The sequence below is a fragment of the Carassius gibelio genome, chromosome A25, assembly GCF_023724105.1.
Source record: "Carassius gibelio isolate Cgi1373 ecotype wild population from Czech Republic chromosome A25, carGib1.2-hapl.c, whole genome shotgun sequence".
In the NCBI taxonomy this organism is placed as follows: domain Eukaryota; kingdom Metazoa; phylum Chordata; class Actinopteri; order Cypriniformes; family Cyprinidae; genus Carassius; species Carassius gibelio.
In genome coordinates, this window is record NC_068395.1 from 272,561 (window position 1) to 293,907 (window position 21,347).

At 35.3% G+C, this 21,347-nt stretch overlaps 2 protein-coding genes across 18 annotated transcripts; one reads left to right on the plus strand and one right to left on the minus strand.

Moving 5' to 3' along the window:
- The first annotated feature begins 52 nt into the window (after positions 1-52).
- LOC127947327 (gamma-tubulin complex component 6-like) lies at positions 53-10,625 on the plus strand. Of its 14 annotated transcripts, none has more exons than XM_052544357.1 (13): positions 53-196; positions 771-909; positions 1,121-1,207; positions 1,299-3,410; positions 3,654-4,107; positions 5,130-5,288; positions 5,382-5,550; positions 6,544-6,685; positions 6,849-7,043; positions 7,123-7,255; positions 8,251-8,464; positions 8,556-8,749; positions 10,325-10,625. In XM_052544357.1, the coding sequence occupies exons 1-13, from the start codon at positions 69-71 to the stop codon at positions 10,414-10,416; spliced, it is 4,218 nt and encodes a 1,405-aa protein (XP_052400317.1). In that variant the 5' UTR covers positions 53-68; the 3' UTR covers positions 10,417-10,625. The 14 variants fall into 14 exon arrangements, with proteins under 14 accessions (XP_052400317.1, XP_052400316.1, XP_052400320.1 ...); XM_052544356.1 differs by having other exon boundaries at positions 1,299-3,248; positions 3,411-4,107; XM_052544360.1 differs by having other exon boundaries at positions 1,299-3,248.
- On the minus strand, positions 8,698-20,290 carry LOC127947328 (DCC-interacting protein 13-beta-like). Of its 4 annotated transcripts, XR_008151272.1 has the most exons (6): positions 20,123-20,290; positions 19,854-19,896; positions 19,682-19,738; positions 19,029-19,109; positions 18,563-18,732; positions 9,611-11,708 (listed from the first exon to the last, which is right to left on the minus strand). XR_008151272.1 is itself a non-coding variant. In XM_052544369.1 (5 exons), the coding sequence occupies exons 1-4, from the start codon at positions 20,212-20,214 to the stop codon at positions 19,062-19,064; spliced, it is 240 nt and encodes a 79-aa protein (XP_052400329.1). In that variant the 5' UTR covers positions 20,215-20,290; the 3' UTR covers positions 9,611-11,708; positions 18,563-19,061. The 4 variants fall into 4 exon arrangements, 2 of the variants coding, with proteins under 2 accessions (XP_052400329.1, XP_052400330.1); XR_008151273.1 differs by lacking the exon at positions 9,611-11,708 and adding an exon at positions 8,698-8,787 and having other exon boundaries at positions 18,563-19,109; XM_052544369.1 differs by having other exon boundaries at positions 18,563-19,109.
- Between the last annotated feature and the right edge of the window lie 1,057 nt (positions 20,291-21,347).

The following is a 21,347-nucleotide window of genomic DNA, read 5'->3' on the forward strand; positions in this document are numbered from 1 at the left end:
ACCAGGAGGTGAGGAGCATATTAATAACCCTTCAGGAAAACCATCTTCAGCGGCTCTAACTTGTGTGGATGTGGTTTCAGTGGCGTAGTACTGTGAGACGGAAGCAGCAGGAAGACGATTTCAGCTACGCTCGAGAGCTCAGAGACCGAGAGCAGAGGCTGCAGGCCCTCGAGGAGCAGCTGGAGCGCCGGGCACGGTGGGCGGCATACACTAACCATCAGAAAAAAGAGTGATTGAAGCTGAGGCTGTAGGGCAGTGCAGCAGTGAACGCCCACAGGAAGTTTATTTCCCGTTCATGCATTTGAGCAATTTATTCAGTAAAGCATTCTGAGCCGTGAACCAAAACAAGCAGTTCTAAGATGAATCTTAACATTAAAATATTGTATTTAAACCAATGAAGTATTTAAAAAAAGACAAAGGTACAAGATTGTAGTAAGTAAGTAAATGAACTGCTCATCCTAGAGCACACTGCAAATAAACAACTTGATTGCATATCTCACTTTAAAATTGTTGGTATTACACCTAAAATTTGGCAAATAAAGACTTTTTTTTATGTCGTGGAAATTGCACTGAGTTTTAGCTTCATATTCTGTTGTATCGCCCTCAGATCTCATGGTAGGTCTGTCTTGAAAAGTTCATATTATAAATAAAAATCTGTTTCACTGTGAAGAGAATGAATAGGATTTTTTGCACTGTTACACTTTATAAAAGGACTCAAATATCCAGAGAGATCAAAGCCATTTATTAAATGCTGTATTTTCTGTGTTCAGGATGGATCTGATCACTCAGTACAGTCAGTTATCAGAAGCTGCTGCGAGACGAGAGCTCAAAGCCATGTGGAAGGTGCAGAGGATGAAACTCGACGAGCGCAGAGTGAACTTCCTGCAGCAAGAACAACAGAATGTACAGGTCTGATATCATGCTTCAGAGATTTTTTTGTTTTGTTATATTTATATTTATAGATGTTATTTTTTTATTTATATTTTTTGCTTTTTATAGATTTTTAGTGCCCATTTAGTATCTTTCTTTGCTATTGTATTATTGATTTTTAATTTTTACTATTTTGAAGTGATGGATAAGGGGATCTCTTTATCTCTGAGGTGCTATGATTTATGTTCAGGCTCTTCTGGAGAAGTTTCCTGTAGGTCAGGAGGGCCCCCCTCCAGAAATATCCCAAATGCTACAATCCGCACAACTACACTCTGAGGTCTGTGTGCTGTTCTTTAAATATACTCATCTATAACATAATAAATTCAACCTACTCCAATTCTATTTTAATTGTTTTCATTTTACCTCAGCTCTCTGAGCAGCAGAATCCTCTCACAGAATCATTTGCTCCCTCCTGCTCTCCTGCCATTGGTGATACTCAAGCTCATAATTCAGAGGAAATTGACGTAGCTGACTTCCTCCCGAAGCCTCCGTACGTCACTGATAGTGGTGCCATGACCCAGGCCCTCCACAACATTGGATCCAACCTCCTGCAATCCCCTCAGAAACCCCACCCAGAGCAGCCACACCCATTGACCTCCCACATATGCATTGGTGAAAACGTTTCAGAATCCCTGGAGTCTGTCCCTGTTGCTAATATATATGCACGGGCATCCAAATCCAGCTTCCTACGGGGTCAGTTCACTCCAGAGGTGCCAGCAGGTCAGCCGAAGGCTAGTGTTCATGGACACCCTTCACAGAGCTCTGTGCAGCTGGGAGGCTCGTCTGCCTCAGGGCAGATCAAGGGCCCAATCCGCTCTGAGTCAAACACCCCTGCACAAACCACTCAGGAGCGAACATGTGAGGCAGAGAGCGATAGCCAGTGTACAGAAAAACAACCGACTGGAGATGAGACAGGAACAGAGCCTTCGGCGGCCAGCACAGGTTCAGAGCCAAAGCAAGCCGCCCAAGAGCCAACAGAGGAAGCCAAGTCCTGTGAGAGTGTCAGCCAGCCCTCTCACTGTTCTCAGCCAGAGCAAGAACAATCTGTGTATCTTCTCAGAGGCTTCCATGAGTCAGAGTCTGATTCTGAAATGAGAAATAACAGCCGTGATCCTGATCCAACACTGATCTCATCTTTACCCTCGTCTGATGTCTCTGGTCACGCCTCTGATGCCCATATAAGGGTTGGGGAGTATGTTTCAGAGGTAACCCCTCCTCTTTTCACACCTAACATCCATGGCCACACCTCTGATGCCCATATAAGGGTTGGCGAGTATATTTCAGAGGTAACCACTCCTCTTCCCACACCTAACATCCATGGCCACGCCTCTGATGCCCATATAAGGGCTGGGGAGTATGTTTCAGAGGTAACCAGTCCTCTTCCCACACCTAACATCCATGGCCAGGCCTCTGATGCCCTTATAAGGATTGGCGAACATGTTTCTAAGGTTATCACTCCTATTCCCACACCTAACATCCATGGTCACGCATCTGATGCCCATATAGGTGTTGGTGAACATGTTTCTGAGGTGACCAATCCTCTTTCGACACCTAACATCCATGGCCACGCCTCTGACGCCCATATAAGGGTTGGTAAACATGTTTCCGAAGTGACCAATCCCGTTCACATCGCTAATATTCATGGCCACACCTCTGATGCCCATATAAGGGTTGGTGAACATGTTTCCGAAATGACTAATCCCATCCACACTGCTAATATTCATGGCCACGCCTCTGACGCCCATATAAGGGTTGGTAAACATGTTTCCGAAGTGACCAATCCCGTTCACATCGCTAATATTCATGGCCACACCTCTGATGCCCATATAAGGGTTGGTGAACATGTTTCCGAAATGACTAATCCCATCCACACTGCTAATATTCATGGCCACGCCTCTGACGCCCATATAAGGGTTGGTGAACATGTTTCCGAAATGACTAATCCCATCCACACTGCTAATATTCATGGCCACGCCTCTGACGCCCATATAAGGGTTGGTGAAAATGTTTCCGAAGTGACTAATCCCGTTCACACCGCTAATATTCATGGCCACGCCTCTGACGCCCATATAAGGGTTGGTAAACATGTTTCCGAAGTGACCAATCCCGTTCACATCGCTAATATTCATGGCCACACCTCTGATGCCCATATAAGGGTTGGTGAACATGTTTCCGAAATGACTAATCCCATCCACACTGCTAATATTCATGGCCACGCCTCTGACGCCCATATAAGGGTTGGTGAACATGTTTCCGAAATGACTAATCCCATCCACACTGCTAATATTCATGGCCACGCCTCTGACGCCCATATAAGGGTTGGTGAAAATGTTTCCGAAGTGACTAATCCTGTTCACACCGCTAATATTCATGGCCACGCCTCTGATGCCCATATAAGGGTTGGTGAACATGTTTCCGAAGTGACCAATCCCGTTCACACCGCTAATATTCATGGCCACGCCTCTGACGCCCATATAAAGGTGGGTGAACATGTTTCAGAAGTGACCAATCCCGTCCACACTGCTAATATTCATGGCCATGCCTCTGACGCCCATATAAGGGTTGGTGAACATGTTTCAGAAGTGACCAATCCCATCCACACCGCTAATATTCACGGCCACGCCTCTGACGCCCATATAAGGGTTGGTGAACATGTTTCAGAAGTGACTAATCCCATCCACACTGCTAATATTCATGGCCATGCCTCTGACGCCCATATAAAGGTGGGTGGATTTATGTCAGATGTTGCCTCCTCTCAGCCACGTTGGAGCAAATATGGTCATTCCTCTGACAGCACCCTTAAAGTGGGTTGTGCGATGCCCGATGCTGCCCCATTATACACTCCTCAATCTGGCAGCTCTTTCGGTCATGCATCTGACTCCACATTGACAGTCGGGTGTGTTGTCTCAGGCGTACATCCTCAACCGTCTCCATTACCTGGCAGTGCGTATGGACATTCCTCACAGTCCACCTTGGGTATCGGGTGTGTGGTTCGTGGGACCACTCGACCCAGTTCTCTTTACAGCGGTGGCTACGGGCATTCGTCAGACTCTGCTCTAGGTATGGGCTGCATGGTTGGCGGGGTGGTGCCAGGGAGTTTATACGGTGGCAGACCACCATTCAATGCTGACCGAACATCAGAAGATGCAGAGAATCCAGCCAACCATGACATCCAGGGTGAGACTGCTGCTGCAAATAAAAAAAAATACTTAACAGCAGGTGCTACAGAATAAATATTTAGCATCTTCAACTGCTTTTAAAAACCTTTAGAATTTAAGAATAACTTTGCAAACATAAAAAAAAACAATAGAAAATGTTAAAAATTATAAGTTATTGACAAAAAAACATGAAGGTATATTTTTAGCCTATTAACCTGTAGTACCTCTCTTTAAAAAAATTGTTTGTGTGTGTTTATTTATTTATATATATATATATATATATATATATATTAGGTCACTTGATTAGGGATGTTAATTTCTGTTATTTTTTCCTAACCGATGCTCGTTAACCGATTATTAACCCATGAACCGACAAGATTATTTTGAATTAGAATTGAAATATATATTAAATCAAATAAATATTAAATTAAACAGAACATAAGGACTTACATGGTCTTCATATCACATATATATATGTGTGTGTGTGTGTGTAACAAATTAATAAAACTAATAAATAGGCCTATACTAGAAATATATTTTTACTTAATAAATTAAAAAAATTGTTTTAGCCTAAATGTATTCATTTTGGCTTGTCGTTTATATTGCTATAACTTCTTAAAGGCTTAATTTTTTTATTATTCTTTTTTAAAATAGTGTTTAATGAAAGGTAACGTGATGCGACCTTAAATAGCCTATGTTTAAAGTTTATTATAATGTTTGAAAACATTTGAAGTCGGCAATAGGCATATTTCTGAATGAAATAATAAAATGCAACTTATTATAGGTGACTTATATAAAAAAAATTTTGTATGTGTAGCATATTTTAACCATGCAGCAAATATTTTTACTTTTTTTTGATAAATTAATGAACATAAAAAAATAAACAACTTTTTAAACTGTTTAACTGATTCTACTAATCGGTCAAAATTCTTAAAGGTGGTTAAAATGAACATCCCTACTTTTGATGTCTGTTGGTCAAACACAAAGTGAATCCACTGTGGTTAATGGTTTCCTATCGTTTGTGTTTGTAATGTTGTAAAGCAGCGCCCCCTAGTGAGCTGTTCTCCCTGGATCAGGGACTGTCTGCCTGGGCTCTGGGACTGGGATTGTCCCCTAAAGAGAGTCCAGAGGATCGTTATCTTCTCAGCCTGGCCTCACAGTACCAAGTGGAGCAGTACCAGGACTCGTACGGCCTGATGAGTGAGTATTGGACCGTCTGCCTCCATCATGAACCACTAGAGCTTTCTTTCTTAGCCAGAAACTGAGAGGTTAGTGTTGTCGTTCCTGCTCTAGCTTCGGCTCCGGACTCTGAGCTGCTGCTGCAGGTGACACGGGGTCCGAACGGTCTTCCTGTAGATCCGTCTCTGCACAGGGCCACTGACATCTCTGCTGTTCAGCTCAATGAGATGATGCCACTTCCTGTTCTCATGAAACACTCAGTTACAACACCACTGATTACACAGTATGTACATTTATTTTCTGATTTACCACATTCTGTATTTGAACTATGCAAATTTGCTTTTCAAATCTCAGCATTTCATATAAAGCATCCAACTAAATTTAATAAACACTTTATTTTATATATTTTAATTTATACCTTTGGGATGAAGGAGTCCTAGTTGGTTAAATTATTTTTATGAGCCAGTTCTTTGAATTTGTGAGGCAAGTTATTGGTCTGAATCAGGGTTATTGTATTTAACTTGAAGTGAAACTAAGATTAAAACCATTTTTGTTACTTAAAATAAATGTTAACTTAAAATATTGAAACAGCTTATTTCAGGTAGTTGCAAAGATAGTATTTCTCTTTTTCATTTAGTTTAACAATGTACTAAAGTTGAAATACAAATGTAAAAAAAATATTATATAGACATTTAAAATAGTAAAAAAATAAAAATACTATAAAAATTACTAAAACTTTTACTAAAACTTTTATATACTATTTATATCTATATTTATATCTATATTTCTATGTTCAAATCTGTACTTAAATATATTGTATTAATTTAATATATTTTTTTAAGCTCTGTTATTAATGTATTCATTAAAAGGGGGGAAAAATCATATATATATATTTTTTTTTTTATTATTATTATTATTAAAAAAAAAAATCAAATAAAAAAAATGTAAATGAAAAAAATAGATATAATTGACCAATAAATAAAAAAATAAATGTAATGTTTAAAAAAAATTAGTTACATTGATAATTTGGGTCATAATGTACTCAGGGCTGTTTACATTGCAGCTGAAATATGTTTTTTTTTTTTTATTCAAATCGAAATCCAAATTGAATTGTGAAATCAGTTCATAATGCCTCAGGTCTAATGTAAACTGTAAACAACAGAGAAATCCCTTAATAAAAATAAAAAAAACAAGAACAAATACATTTGAATCTCTCTCTCTCTCTCTCTCTGTGTCTCTCTCTCTCTCTCTCTCTCTGTGTCTCTCTCTCTCTCAGTGTGTCTATGGTAAACAAGGCCGTGGTGGATTATTTCTTCGTGGAGTTGGGTGTGGAGAAGCACTTTGAGACACTCAGGCATTTTCTGTTAATGGAGGATGGAGAGTTTGCCCTCTCTCTCAGCGATCAGCTCTTTGAGAAGGTCTGAACGTTTTTTCTACAAAACCTGATTACAAATGACACATTAAACATTAGAAAGATAACCTGATGCCTCTTGCTGAACTAACTTTGCAGCATAATGAGGTCATGTGATGTATGTATAAAGATACTACTGCAATGCTTATGGTCGTGTGTTGTGTGTTCAGCTGGGCAGTGGTCAGACGCCCGGTGAGCTGCTGACCCCGCTGGTGTTGAACTCCATTCTCAACAAGGCCTTACAGTACAGCGTTCACGGCGACAGCGAGCTGGCGGCTCACTTCACGTTCGCTCTGCGATACCTCCCGGAGATCTTCCATCCTCACGCACCAGACTCGCTGAACTGTCTGGAGCTCCGCTACAAGGTCAAGAGATGCCCACTGTGTTCATTTCTTCAGATCCTGATGTGATATTCTCGTCATCTCTCTCTCGTTCTGTCTGTAGGTGGACTGGCCGGTGAATATCGTCATCACAGACAGCTGTCTGAACAAATACAACAGACTCTTCTCCTTCCTGCTGCAGCTCAAACACATGGTGTGGTCCCTCCGAGACGTCTGGTTTCACCTCAAGAGGACGGGTGAGATGCCTCGCATTACACACTCAGTAAATCTATGAAACTCTGTGCACAGAGAAGTACGTTTTTTGTCCAATTCAGTCTTTAGTCTCATTTGCTGGTCATGAAAATACAGGTTCTGGTCATATAATTAGAATATCATCAAAATGTTTATTTATTTCACTAATTCCATTCAAAAAGTGAAACTTGTATTATATTCATTCATTACACACAGACTCTTTTAATTTTGATGATTATAACTGACAACTAAGGATAATCCTAAATGCAGTATCTCAGAAAATTAGAATATTGTGAAAAGGTTCAATATTGAAGACACCTGGTGTCACACTCTAATCAGGTAATTAACTCAAAACACCTGCAAAGGTCTTTAAATGGTCTCTCAGTCTAGTTCTGTAGGCTACACAATCATGGGGAAGACTGCTGACTTGACAGTTGTCCAAAAGACGACCATTGACACCTTGAACAAGGAGGGCAAGACACATAAAAAAGGGTTTTAAATCTGTCATAATGGTTTCATACAGATCTACATAGGCTTTAAGGCTTGTTCCAAACAGGAGGCAGCAGAGTTATAAATATTAAATATATATATATAATTTGTTTAGGAAAGTTGAAAGAAAATTTAAGGTGCCCTTCATGGGTAACACAATACCAGAATGCATTGCGATGAGCAAGTGGGAAGACTGCATTTGAAACCAAGTTGGTGGGAAGATTTTAATGAATTGTGGAGTTTAAGTATGTTTTCACTAACATTTTTATTAACATTACATTTATATATTTGGGGGGAAAAATCTATGAAGCTTTAAAATAATATAGAAAAATAGTACTATATATAAAATAACTTGTACATCAAAAATAAATCACAAAAAAAAAGAAAATACCTTAATTCAAAAATGACAATTAAAATTTTTGTAATTGTGCCTGGTTTAATTTAATTGTAAATGACACTGCCCTGGTTCTTGAACCGTTTTATATGGACGTGTCCTCCTCGTGTGTCTCAGCGCTGGTGAAAGGTGCCGGTCGCTCCGCTCAGTTTCATCAGCTGCAGCTCTACAGACACGAGATGCAGCACTTTGTGAAGGTGATCCAGGGCTACATCGCTAACCAGATCCTTCAGGTGTCCTGGAGCGAGTTCACACACAAACTGAGCAGCGCCAACGACCTGGACGCCATCCACCGCACACACGCCGAATACCTCAACAGAGCCATCTTCAGGTGAGGACACACTCATGACACTTTCACTGTTCGTTTCCAGATATCTGCAGCAGGAGATGAAGCTGGGATGGGTTTTTTTTTACTCTCTCAGGGGTTTGCTGACGGAGAAAGCTGCCCCGGTCATGAACATCATCCACAGCATCTTTAGTCTGATCCTGAAGTTTCGCGGCCAGCTGATCGCGCAGCCGTGGGAGCTCCAGCAGGGGGAGCCGGTGCATCCCAGTTTCATTGCCATGCAGCAGTCCTACAACACCTTCAAATACTACTCCCGCTTCCTGTTCAAAGGTGAGCTGCTCCTGACCCCAATGATCAGAGTTCTGTGACTGAACGATAAGATAAGAGCGTCACACACCTGCCCGTCCAGATACTGACAGATGTGTGCCTATACAGTCACCACAACCTGATATCAACTATATACAGCAATATTTATACATATAATACATATAAATATAATAATATTATACATTTTTCCTTTTTTTGTTGTTGTTGTACCAAGTAGATTTAAAAAGCAAAGGAAAATCTTTGAAAGCTCTATAGAAAAGAAAAAGTATTAAAATATATATTTTTATTTCTATTAAAATATTTATCGAAACATTTTCGTAACATTAAAAAAGATATTTATATTTTATATATATTTATATTACACACACACACACACACACACACACACACATATTAGAGCTGTCAAATGATTAATCGCATCCAAAATAAAAGTTTTTGTTTACATAATACATCATGTAATTAATATACACACATAAATTATGTATTACATATAATGCATATATAATTACAAACACAGGCATGTATATATTTAAGAAAATATGTTTTTTATATATTTAATATATAATATAAAATATAAGAATATAAATGTATATACATGTAAATAATTTCTAAATATATACTGTATGTGTATATTTATATACACATAATAAATAGGCAGTTAACATATATTATGTAAACAACAACTAATGTAAACAGCAATTAATAGCGTTAATATACGCTTCATATATATCGTTTATACATAGATAAACACATACACACTAAAAAAAATTTTAACAGAACTTTTCTTAACATCAAAAATATGTTTTATATTTACGGATCGGTTTCTTTTACGGTTCCATGAAAAAAAAAAGAAACTGTCAAAACTAATTTATTAGCATTTATTTTATTTATTAGCATGATCTGCAATTAATTCCTGGAAAATATACATGTCTATAACTGTAAATTCATACCCTTTTTCTTGAAAAGCCTGGCAATCTGTGCAGAACATTACAACAGATTTATCATGTTCAGCCCATCCACACTATCGAGCATCTCCTTTATAATTCAGACTTGTAAAATCAATTGGCATCTTTTTTGGTGGAGAATTAAAGCACCAACCACATGACACTCTCTCTTTATTACTGCTGTCATATGCTCAATAAAAGGAGCCGCTGTGAAACTAAGCAGATGGTGCGGTCTTTGAAAAACCTGGCTAAATAAATACTGCATGGTTGCCAACAAAGTCATCACAAATGCAGCTTGTTCAGAGATTCATGCACGCCAAATGTAGCATCAGGATGCTCAGACCTGTAATGAAACGGCTCTAAAGGATCTATATCCTACTCCTCTGTAGTATTTGATCTGTTCTTGAACTCTTTTATTAATGTCAGTCAAGAGTTCTTGTATACAGCAACTTAATTTAACATCATCACTACGCAACAAGTCTGTAAATTTGATCAGTCATATTTTAATAGTAGTTCAAAATAATGTTTATAAAGAGGCTGTTTTACAGTTTGAAAATCATTAAAATATATATATATATATTAGCATTAAAAAATAAATGTTGAATGACTGTATTTATGCTTGTATTTTCTGCAGTGGTGACCAAACTGGTGGATAAAGGTTATCAGCCCCATCTGGAGGACTTCCTGTTGCGGATCAACCTCAATAACTACTACAAAGACTCTTGAGTGACCTCTGACCTGCTGCTTTAGTGTCGTGTCAGTGTGTCTATAACCAAAGCCATCGATTACGATTGCTCTTAGCTGTTTTGCAGTGACAAACTCAAATCTGTTTTGCTCTGTAGTGATGCGGTGCAGTGTTTCCTGTCGTGATGTGTGCACAGACGCTTTTCTCCACACAGGCTAGGAGATGTGTAAAATAAACTATTTAATTTTCAGATTTTGTTCTCAGGACTCATAAAGGAAGTTAGAAATGGTCACAAAGTAAACGAGATTTGTAAACATCTTTCAGGAACTTGGATTTCAACAGTTAAAACGACTGCAGATCCGTTCTGATAAAGAAACAAACTCATCTACATTTTGGATGTCCTGAAGGTGAACACATTTTCAGCAAATGTTCATTTCTTGGAAAACTATCCCTTAACATTTGTGCATACATTTGAAATTTTACCAAAAACGCCACAAAAGTATTTTCTGAAGCAGTATTAGCATTCATGAATGCATATTTTAAAACTGCATCCTAAATCATTGCTAGTATGCAAATTGGTTTTCACACAGGCTTTGCAAGACGTAATTATAAACAGCATCACAATTAAAGTGTCATGGCAGCTTGATGCTTATGAAAATCAGCATTTAACATTTCAGAGGCAACAGGAAGAAAGAAAGTGCAAATGTTCAGGTTTCATGGAGGTGATAACGAAGTGTGAGTTTTCTAAACCTTTCCAGTATCATAATCAACAGCATAAATTATCCTTTAAAAAGCTAAAACATCTGACATTAGGAAACAATTTTAAACTCTAATGAAGTGTAAATGACAATCACGTTGCTAACGGAATCAATAAGACTCTTGCCTTAAAGTGACAGTACACCCAAAAAATGAACAACTTTTCCACACAATGAAACTGAAACAGTAATTTACTCTGTTGAACTGTGGACAGCACTCAAGCTCTATATACAGAGTCATGCAGTACTCTTGACTGAGCATCTGTCATTCGCTGAGGAAACGGTAGAAAGGTTAATTTTTGGGTGATTTATTCCTTGAACTTGTAAAACCATGTCTAATGTGTTCAAACTGAAAGGTTACAAAAAAAGGCTTGATCCTTCCTCAGAAGCATCTAAAATTAGGTAAGTGGTAAACGAATGAGCGTGTTCACTCGATCACCGGTTGTTTTTCCTTCAGTAGTCTGTCTGGAGCTGCGAGGAGTGAGTGTGTTTGTGTGTGTTGTTTTCAGATCAGGCCTCTGAGTCCAGCTCGTCTGGTCCGGCATCGACTTCAGGAGCTGAGCCAGAGCTTCAGGGTCCTGACCAAGAGTGGACGTTCAAGTCATGAAAATCACAAGGGGAAAATAAAATAATATTATATATTATTATACTAATTTATTCTTAATTTTTAATATAAATATATTAAAAATGTATTCTAAACATTTAAAACTTAAAAATTGTACATGTATAATATTTGTATTATTTAGTATAGTATGGCTAGTGATATGTTTGAATATTAATACATGTAATAAGATGACACTAATTTAATATTTTTGTTGATTTAAAGACTTTTATTACCTATTATAAAATGCACATTAAAACATTTAATATCCTCGTGGTATTTTAAAAGAATACCATGGTAAATGTCCTGTTAATGTTTGTTCAGTATGTGTTTTAACCGTGATATTTTATGTAAATATATAAGGACCTATCAAATCAATTAATGTTATCCAAAAGATATGTTTGTGTGTGATGAGCAGTCCCAGAGGAATTAGCGTTGTCGTGGAAACCAATGTAGAACACCTGTAGGTCCTCATTATGGGCTGATCGGTCACACCTGCTCCCCATCAGCGTACACAGATTTAAGCTGCACTGAAACGAGCCATTTGTACGGAATGCAACGCTGAGGTAAGCTCTCGTATGTATGTATGTATGTATGTATGTATGTATGTATGTATGTATGTATGTATGTATGTATGTATGTATGTATGTATGTATGTATGTATGTATGTATGTATGTATGTATGTATGTATGTATGTATGTATGTATGTATGTATGTATGTATGTATGTATGTATGTATGTATGTATGTATGTATGTATGTATGTATGTATGTATGTATGTATGTATGTATGTATGTATGTATGTATGTATGTATGTATGTATGTATGTATGTATGTATGTATGTATGTATGTATGTATGTATGTATGTATGTATGTATGTATGTATGTATGTATGTATGTATGTATGTATGTATGTATGTATGTATGTATGTATGTATGTATGTATGTATGTATGTATGTATGTATGTATGTATGTATGTATGTATGTATGTATGTATGTATGTATGTATGTATGTATGTATGTATGTATGTATGTATGTATGTATGTATGTATGTATGTATGTATGTATGTATGTATGTATGTATGTATGTATGTATGTATGTATGTATGTATGTATGTATGTATGTATGTATGTATGTATGTATGTATGTATGTATGTATGTATGTATGTATGTATGTATGTATGTATGTATGTATGTATGTATGTATGTATGTATGTATGTATGTATGTATGTATGTATGTATGTATGTATGTATGTATGTATGTATGTATGTATGTATGTATGTATGTATGTATGTATGTATGTATGTATGTATGTATGTATGTATGTATGTATGTATGTATGTATGTATGTATGTATGTATGTATGTATGTATGTATGTATGTATGTATGTATGTATGTATGTATGTATGTATGTATGTATGTATGTATGTATGTATGTATGTATGTATGTATGTATGTATGTATGTATGTATGTATGTATGTATGTATGTATGTATGTATGTATGTATGTATGTATGTATGTATGTATGTATGTATGTATGTATGTATGTATGTATGTATGTATGTATGTATGTATGTATGTATGTATGTATGTATGTATGTATGTATGTATGTATGTATGTATGTATGTATGTATGTATGTATGTATGTATGTATGTATGTATGTATGTATGTATGTATGTATGTATGTATGTATGTATGTATGTATGTATGTATGTATGTATGTATGTATGTATGTATGTATGTATGTATGTATGTATGTATGTATGTATGTATGTATGTATGTATGTATGTATGTATGTATGTATGTATGTATGTATGTATGTATGTATGTATGTATGTATGTATGTATGTATGTATGTATGTATGTATGTATGTATGTATGTATGTATGTATGTATGTATGTATGTATGTATGTATGTATGTATGTATGTATGTATGTATGTATGTATGTATGTATGTATGTATGTATGTATGTATGTATGTATGTATGTATGTATGTATGTATGTATGTATGTATGTATGTATGTATGTATGTATGTATGTATGTATGTATGTATGTATGTATGTATGTATGTATGTATGTATGTATGTATGTATGTATGTATGTATGTATGTATGTATGTATGTATGTATGTATGTATGTATGTATGTATGTATGTATGTATGTATGTATGTATGTATGTATGTATGTATGTATGTATGTATGTATGTATGTATGTATGTATGTATGTATGTATGTATGTATGTATGTATGTATGTATGTATGTATGTATGTATGTATGTATGTATGTATGTATGTATGTATGTATGTATGTATGTATGTATGTATGTATGTATGTATGTATGTATGTATGTATGTATGTATGTATGTATGTATGTATGTATGTATGTATGTATGTATGTATGTATGTATGTATGTATGTATGTATGTATGTATGTATGTATGTATGTATGTATGTATGTATGTATGTATGTATGTATGTATGTATGTATGTATGTATGTATGTATGTATGTATGTATGTATGTATGTATGTATGTATGTATGTATGTATGTATGTATGTATGTATGTATGTATGTATGTATGTATGTATGTATGTATGTATGTATGTATGTATGTATGTATGTATGTATGTATGTATGTATGTATGTATGTATGTATGTATGTATGTATGTATGTATGTATGTATGTATGTATGTATGTATGTATGTATGTATGTATGTATGTATGTATGTATGTATGTATGTATGTATGTATGTATGTATGTATGTATGTATGTATGTATGTATGTATGTATGTATGTATGTATGTATGTATGTATGTATGTATGTATGTATGTATGTATGTATGTATGTATGTATGTATGTATGTATGTATGTATGTATGTATGTATGTATGTATGTATGTATGTATGTATGTATGTATGTATGTATGTATGTATGTATGTATGTATGTATGTATGTATGTATGTATGTATGTATGTATGTATGTATGTATGTATGTATGTATGTATGTATGTATGTATGTATGTATGTATGTATGTATGTATGTATGTATGTATGTATGTATGTATGTATGTATGTATGTATGTATGTATGTATGTATGTATGTATGTATGTATGTATGTATGTATGTATGTATGTATGTATGTATGTATGTATGTATGTATGTATGTATGTATGTATGTATGTATGTATGTATGTATGTATGTATGTATGTATGTATGTATGTATGTATGTATGTATGTATGTATGTATGTATGTATGTATGTATGTATGTATGTATGTATGTATGTATGTATGTATGTATGTATGTATGTATGTATGTATGTATGTATGTATGTATGTATGTATGTATGTATGTATGTATGTATGTATGTATGTATGTATGTATGTATGTATGTATGTATGTATGTATGTATGTATGTATGTATGTATGTATGTATGTATGTATGTATGTATGTATGTATGTATGTATGTATGTATGTATGTATGTATGTATGTATGTATGTATGTATGTATGTATGTATGTATGTATGTATGTATGTATGTATGTATGTATGTATGTATGTATGTATGTATGTATGTATGTATGTATGTATGTATGTATGTATGTATGTATGTATGTATGTATGTATGTATGTATGTATGTATGTATGTATGTATGTATGTATGTATGTATGTATGTATGTATGTATGTATGTATGTATGTATGTATGTATGTATGTATGTATGTATGTATGTATGTATGTATGTATGTATGTATGTATGTATGTATGTATGTATGTATGTATGTATGTATGTATGTATGTATGTATGTATGTATGTATGTATGTATGTATGTATGTATGTATGTATGTATGTATGTATGTATGTATGTATGTATGTATGTATGTATGTATGTATGTATGTATGTATGTATGTATGTATGTATGTATGTATGTATGTATGTATGTATGTATGTATGTATGTATGTATGTATGTATGTATGTATGTATGTATGTATGTATGTATGTATGTATGTATGTATGTATGTATGTATGTATGTATGTATGTATGTATGTATGTATGTATGTATGTATGTATGTATGTATTTGGACCCCATGAAATTCTGCTTTTAGTTCCAGCCTTGCTTGTGCTATCAGTCATGCCTGCTTGTAGCTTTGCTACCTAGCTTGTAGCCATGCGGTTAGTCATCATTGTTTTTTTGAGTGCGGTTCCAGCGTGCTTCGGCCTGCCTGCTGCTACTATGCCACAATGAGAAGGAACACAACCTAGTCTCGTCAAACTTTTTCTTTCCTTTTCCGTTTGAGAGTTTCGTGTTCTGAGTTAAGTTTTGTAATGTCGAGTCTCTGATGCCTGACCTCGGATGCCCGTTCAACTTCGACCAGCGCACACGACTCTGCACTTTCAGCCAACGCCCAACAACCACGGGCTTCCCAAGACGTCACTTCAGCCAACTGAACTTCCAGCCAATCAGCGACACTGGGATACCCCTTTCAACGGGAGTCCCTTTCACAGCAAACGAAGGCAACGTATTCCCAGATATTTGTTGTGCTGGTGTATCTCATATAATTTTAACCCCATTGAGGAACTCAATGCGAGCGCTAATTACGTGACTGATGGTTGTTCATGTCTATGCAATTTAACGTATTGCTGTAAACTTGGAATTCCATATTTACATTCTCTTAAACTCATCTTTTCCTAACTTTTGACCTTCCTGCAACTTGTGTGAATGTGTGTGTGCGTGTGTTTATCTGTTAGATTAGTTTATATGTCTTAGATTTATCTAATAAAGCCTTATTCATATTGAAAAGAAGTATCTTGTGTTTTGTGCTTACAAGTTAATGTCTTAAGCTGCCGATCTTGTTACTGTGCTAATTGATAGTGTTTTCACTATAGTTTGGATATTAGTATCCAGCGCAGATTTGATGTTAAACGGCTCGTTCACTGAACCGCAGGCGCGTCTCCGTGAAAAGCCATGAAACAGTGATTCTGTTCAAATTCCCTTTAAAATCTTAAATGATTCCCTTTGAGCTAAATTGACCTGTTTCCGTTACATACATATAGATAGATAGATAGATATATACAGAGGTGGGTAGTAACGAGTTACATTTACTTGAGTAATTTTTCGGGGTAACTAATACTTTTCGGAGTATATTTAAAGATGGGTACTTTATACTCTTACTTGAGTAAATTTTTTGGGAAAAATCTGTACTTTTACTTCGTTACTGTGGCCGACGCCCCTCTCGTTACTTTATCTTAAAGCAATAAATGTTATAAATGCTTCAGTTTATTCCAAACACGCCGTCTACTTTTTCTCTGGACAATGAGCGATGCCCATTCGCGAATGATTCATTCTTTTGAGTCAATTCTGTTCAAAGGCTTGATCAAACCAATTGGCAAACGAGTGAATTGGTTCATGAATCAGTTTGAATGAGTCGTTCAGCTCCCTGCCTCACGAGCTGAGCGTCTGAAGCGGTTCACTCAGAGTTGTAACGTTTAATAACATCAGCAGCGCTGAAAACGGGGCTATGGAACTGCACTGAATTGAAAGCAAATCTACAAAGGCTATTATTTGCTTGCGATGGAGATCCTTATTAGATGAACACCGCGTGTGCTGTCTACTGTTTAACAGGTAATAACTTGGGCTACAATCGATTACAGTACACGATACCACTGCGCCATTAGTTTGTTGTACGTGTGTGGCCTATAACAGAGAGGAGTCAAGTTGAATGCAGCTTCCAAAAGACAAAAAAATAGCCGATTAAGATTTTATTAATTTTAATACAATCACACCGGTGCGAGTACGTTCAACAAGTCATATCAGCTGCTAAATTCAGATCTGTGATCGCTTGCTGGCGCTGAGCCAGAGACAGACGCGTTTTTACAGCGCTGCGCATTAACCAATCACACACGATTCTGTTGAGCTTTTGAATGCAATGGCCAATCAGAGGTGTTCCGATGAGTCATCGCTGAAATGCCGGTGCTTCCTTCACTCGCTCGCTGACTGAATACCTCTTTCTGGCGGATTCTCTCATCAGAAACAACACGAATCTATAATTAAGATTTTGATTTCACAGCGTTAACAGCAGTTTCAGTGATTTTAATGGGAGTTTCTGAGAGTGATTGAAATCTAGACATTCAGTGAAAATGATCTTTGATAATGTAAATGTTATTTGCTCTCTTTCTGAACAATGAAAGATTAGTAGCAAGATTTATATCACATTAACTTTCAATGTTAAATTCACATTTAATATAAAGTCAGTCATATTAAAAATATATTATGGCATGACACCTATATTTGTTACTTAAGTAAACAGACAGGGTTTTATAATAAATTACATAAATTGCAGTAAAGGCTGATGAAATATATACATTTATACACACACACATACATTACATACATTTTATCTATTTATCTAAATAAAAATAGGCTCCGTATATATGACCCAAAGTAACTAGTAACTAACTACTTGAGTAGATTTTTTATCCGATACTCTTTTACTCTTACTCAAGTAACTATTCAAGACTAGCACTTTTACTTTTACTTGAGTAAATATTTCTAGAATTACTTTTACTTTTACTTGAGTAAAGTTTTTGGGTACTCTACCCACCTCTGTATATATACGAATGTATAGTACATAAAATAATTCAATCATTAAACATCATCTAATAATATATATATATATATATATATATATATATATATATATATACTGTGTGTGTGTGTACTTATGTAAAATAAAAAAGCAGTACTTTTCTTTGCTAGTGATTTATTTACTTCCCCATTGTGTGGAGTTGAAACAGGCTCGTCTCACCGTGTGTGTCTGAATCATCATCATCTTCCTCCATCTTCCTCCTCACCAACGGGGTTTGTGCGTCTGACAGAAAACAAATGTCAAACTGGATTGGTCTTCCCGGGACGATCAGATCCTCAGGCTCGAGGGGTTTCTGAGGCTCTCTGGAGGACACACCGCCTGGTGTCACTCTATGGAGGAGAAAAACAGTGGATTTTAAACAGTGGCTCAGAAAGATCTATTAAAACTTTTGAATAAACTATAGTGTTCCTGTGGCTCAGTGGTAGAGCATTGCATTGGCAGCGCAAAAGGTCATGGGTTCAATTCCCTGGGAACACATACTGATAATATAAAAAATATATACATGTATAGCCTGAATGCACTGTAAGTTGCTTTGGATAAAAGCGTCAGCTAAATTCAGAAATGTATGCTGCCTCATATCAAATCAGAAATGCATGAATGTTTAATCATCATGAAATATTAGTACCGGTCGGTTTTAGGAGAACCCTCAGCTCGCTTCTCAAAGCTGGTGATGGGCGTCACAGCCTGCAGAGCCGTCTGATGCAACCTGAAGACACACACACACACTTCAACTGACAGATACATGGATTCACTCAGTGCTCACATTAGGTGTCTGATACATGCAAAAATAAATAAATAATACATAAAAAAGTAAACTATAATTTTTTAAAGTTACATTTGTTTTTGCCTCTAATTAAATAAATATATATATATATATATATATATATATATATATATATATATATATTGTGTGTGTGTGTGTGTGTGTGTGTGTGTGTGTGTGTGTGTGTGTGACAAAATAAATAGAGAATACCGTAATAATATTTATTGCATTAATTATTTTTTACATGCATTTAGCCTTAATTTATTTAAAAAGTTATTAATAATTCATTCTAAATTATTATTTGCATATTCATTTACCTTCCAGCTGTTAGGATGTTGCCAAGTTATTCCCTCAGAGCTCACATTATGTACTGGATTATTATATATTTATAACAAATATATATTTATATATATATTTGTAACATATATATAAATATATAAGTTACCATGGTGTAATTGCTATAATCTGGGTAGATAATTGACAGACAAATAAAACAGACAGACAGACAGACATACCTCAGGCTTGTCGGTTAGATAATTCTGTCTGGAAATGTTGTTGAGGGTGCAAATCCACTGTGGAGAAAAATTAAAGAAGTGCGCTGAAAGAATGTACAGCATAATGTAGTATAAATCAGTGTATAATCAAGAGTGTATTCTGCAAAGCATCCTTATATAAGAGTGTGAATACCTCTTCATATTCCTTCTTACTCTCAGCTTGAAGAATCAGAGAGCTGAAAACAGAGAGAGAAAGAGCAGGGACATGTCAGTGTGAACGTCAGGAGAACAGAGGAATAATGATCAGAACACAGCAGACACACATCAGGACCTCATTCATCTGGGTTTAATCATTCATTCATTTTGAGAAGCAATTCCTTTAATTCACAAAATGCAGCTTATTTAGGTCATTCTCACCATTATATATATATATATATATTTGTTTGACAGATTCAGTCATACGTTCTGCCGTTGGGTGAAGTGATCTGGAAGCAGTAGCGGCGCTCCTCACACTCGATGGTCATGACAGAACAGTTGTCCATATCCAGGACCATCCCGCAGCTGACACATCAGGTTCCCCCCGAGCGTGAAGAAGAACAAGCGGTCCCACACCGTCATCACCAGACCCGTCTTACTGCAGGACACAGAGAGTTCAATGTTAAACTCGAGACGTGATTCATCAGATATAAAGGGAGCCGTACTTCCTGATGTTGAGGTAACCGGCTTTCTGGATGAGAGTGCCACACACACACACACACACACACACACACGAGTCACTCACATCCAGTCAATATGCACACAAATAATACTAACATTGAAGCATAAAGTCATGAGAGGTCATGCATTAGTGATGTTGTGAGACAAGCTGCAAAGAAACACACTTGAACGTCTTATTGCTTTATTGCTTTTAAAAAGCAGCTGTAACAATGTGATATTAGGACGTAACTGAAGAATCCATATATATATATAACTATTATTCTAAAAGATACAAAGCAAATAAAATAGCATTTTAAAAAATAATAAAATTATATGAAATATAAATAAGATGATTATTTTATTTCTAAAAATTATATCTTTTTTTATTTGTCTGCTTACAATTTAATGACAAAAAACACACCAATGTTTAATAAATAACAATTAAAATTAATATAAATAGCAGTATTAATATAAAAAAACAAGCACAAAATATTGTAATTGAAAATGTATTGAGAGTAATATAAATAATATAATAATGTAATTGTTCTTAAATTTGTCTACTTGAAATATAATATGCTTTTCAAAAAAATATCAGATTTTTTTTAACTTTTATGTGTAAAGATTTGTATAAAGCAAATAAAATAAATATTTTTAAGTGAAATTTTAATAAGCAATATAAATAATATACTAATTGTTGTCATTAAAAATACGATCTTTTTTACATTTGTCTACTGAGAAGTTAATATGATGAATAACTAACTGAACTTTAAATATAAATATTAATCTTAAAAAACAAACAAGCAACAAACTGAAAGTTTTTCCTGAAAGTGTAGTGTAAAATAAATAATAAATAATATTGGTTTAAGATAAATAGTTTAATATCATTATTATTAAAACCAAATTATTTCAACTTTTTGAAGTATAATATGGTGTTTCAAAAATAACTGAATATTAAAATAAATACAAAAAACAATAATAATCATCATAAGTC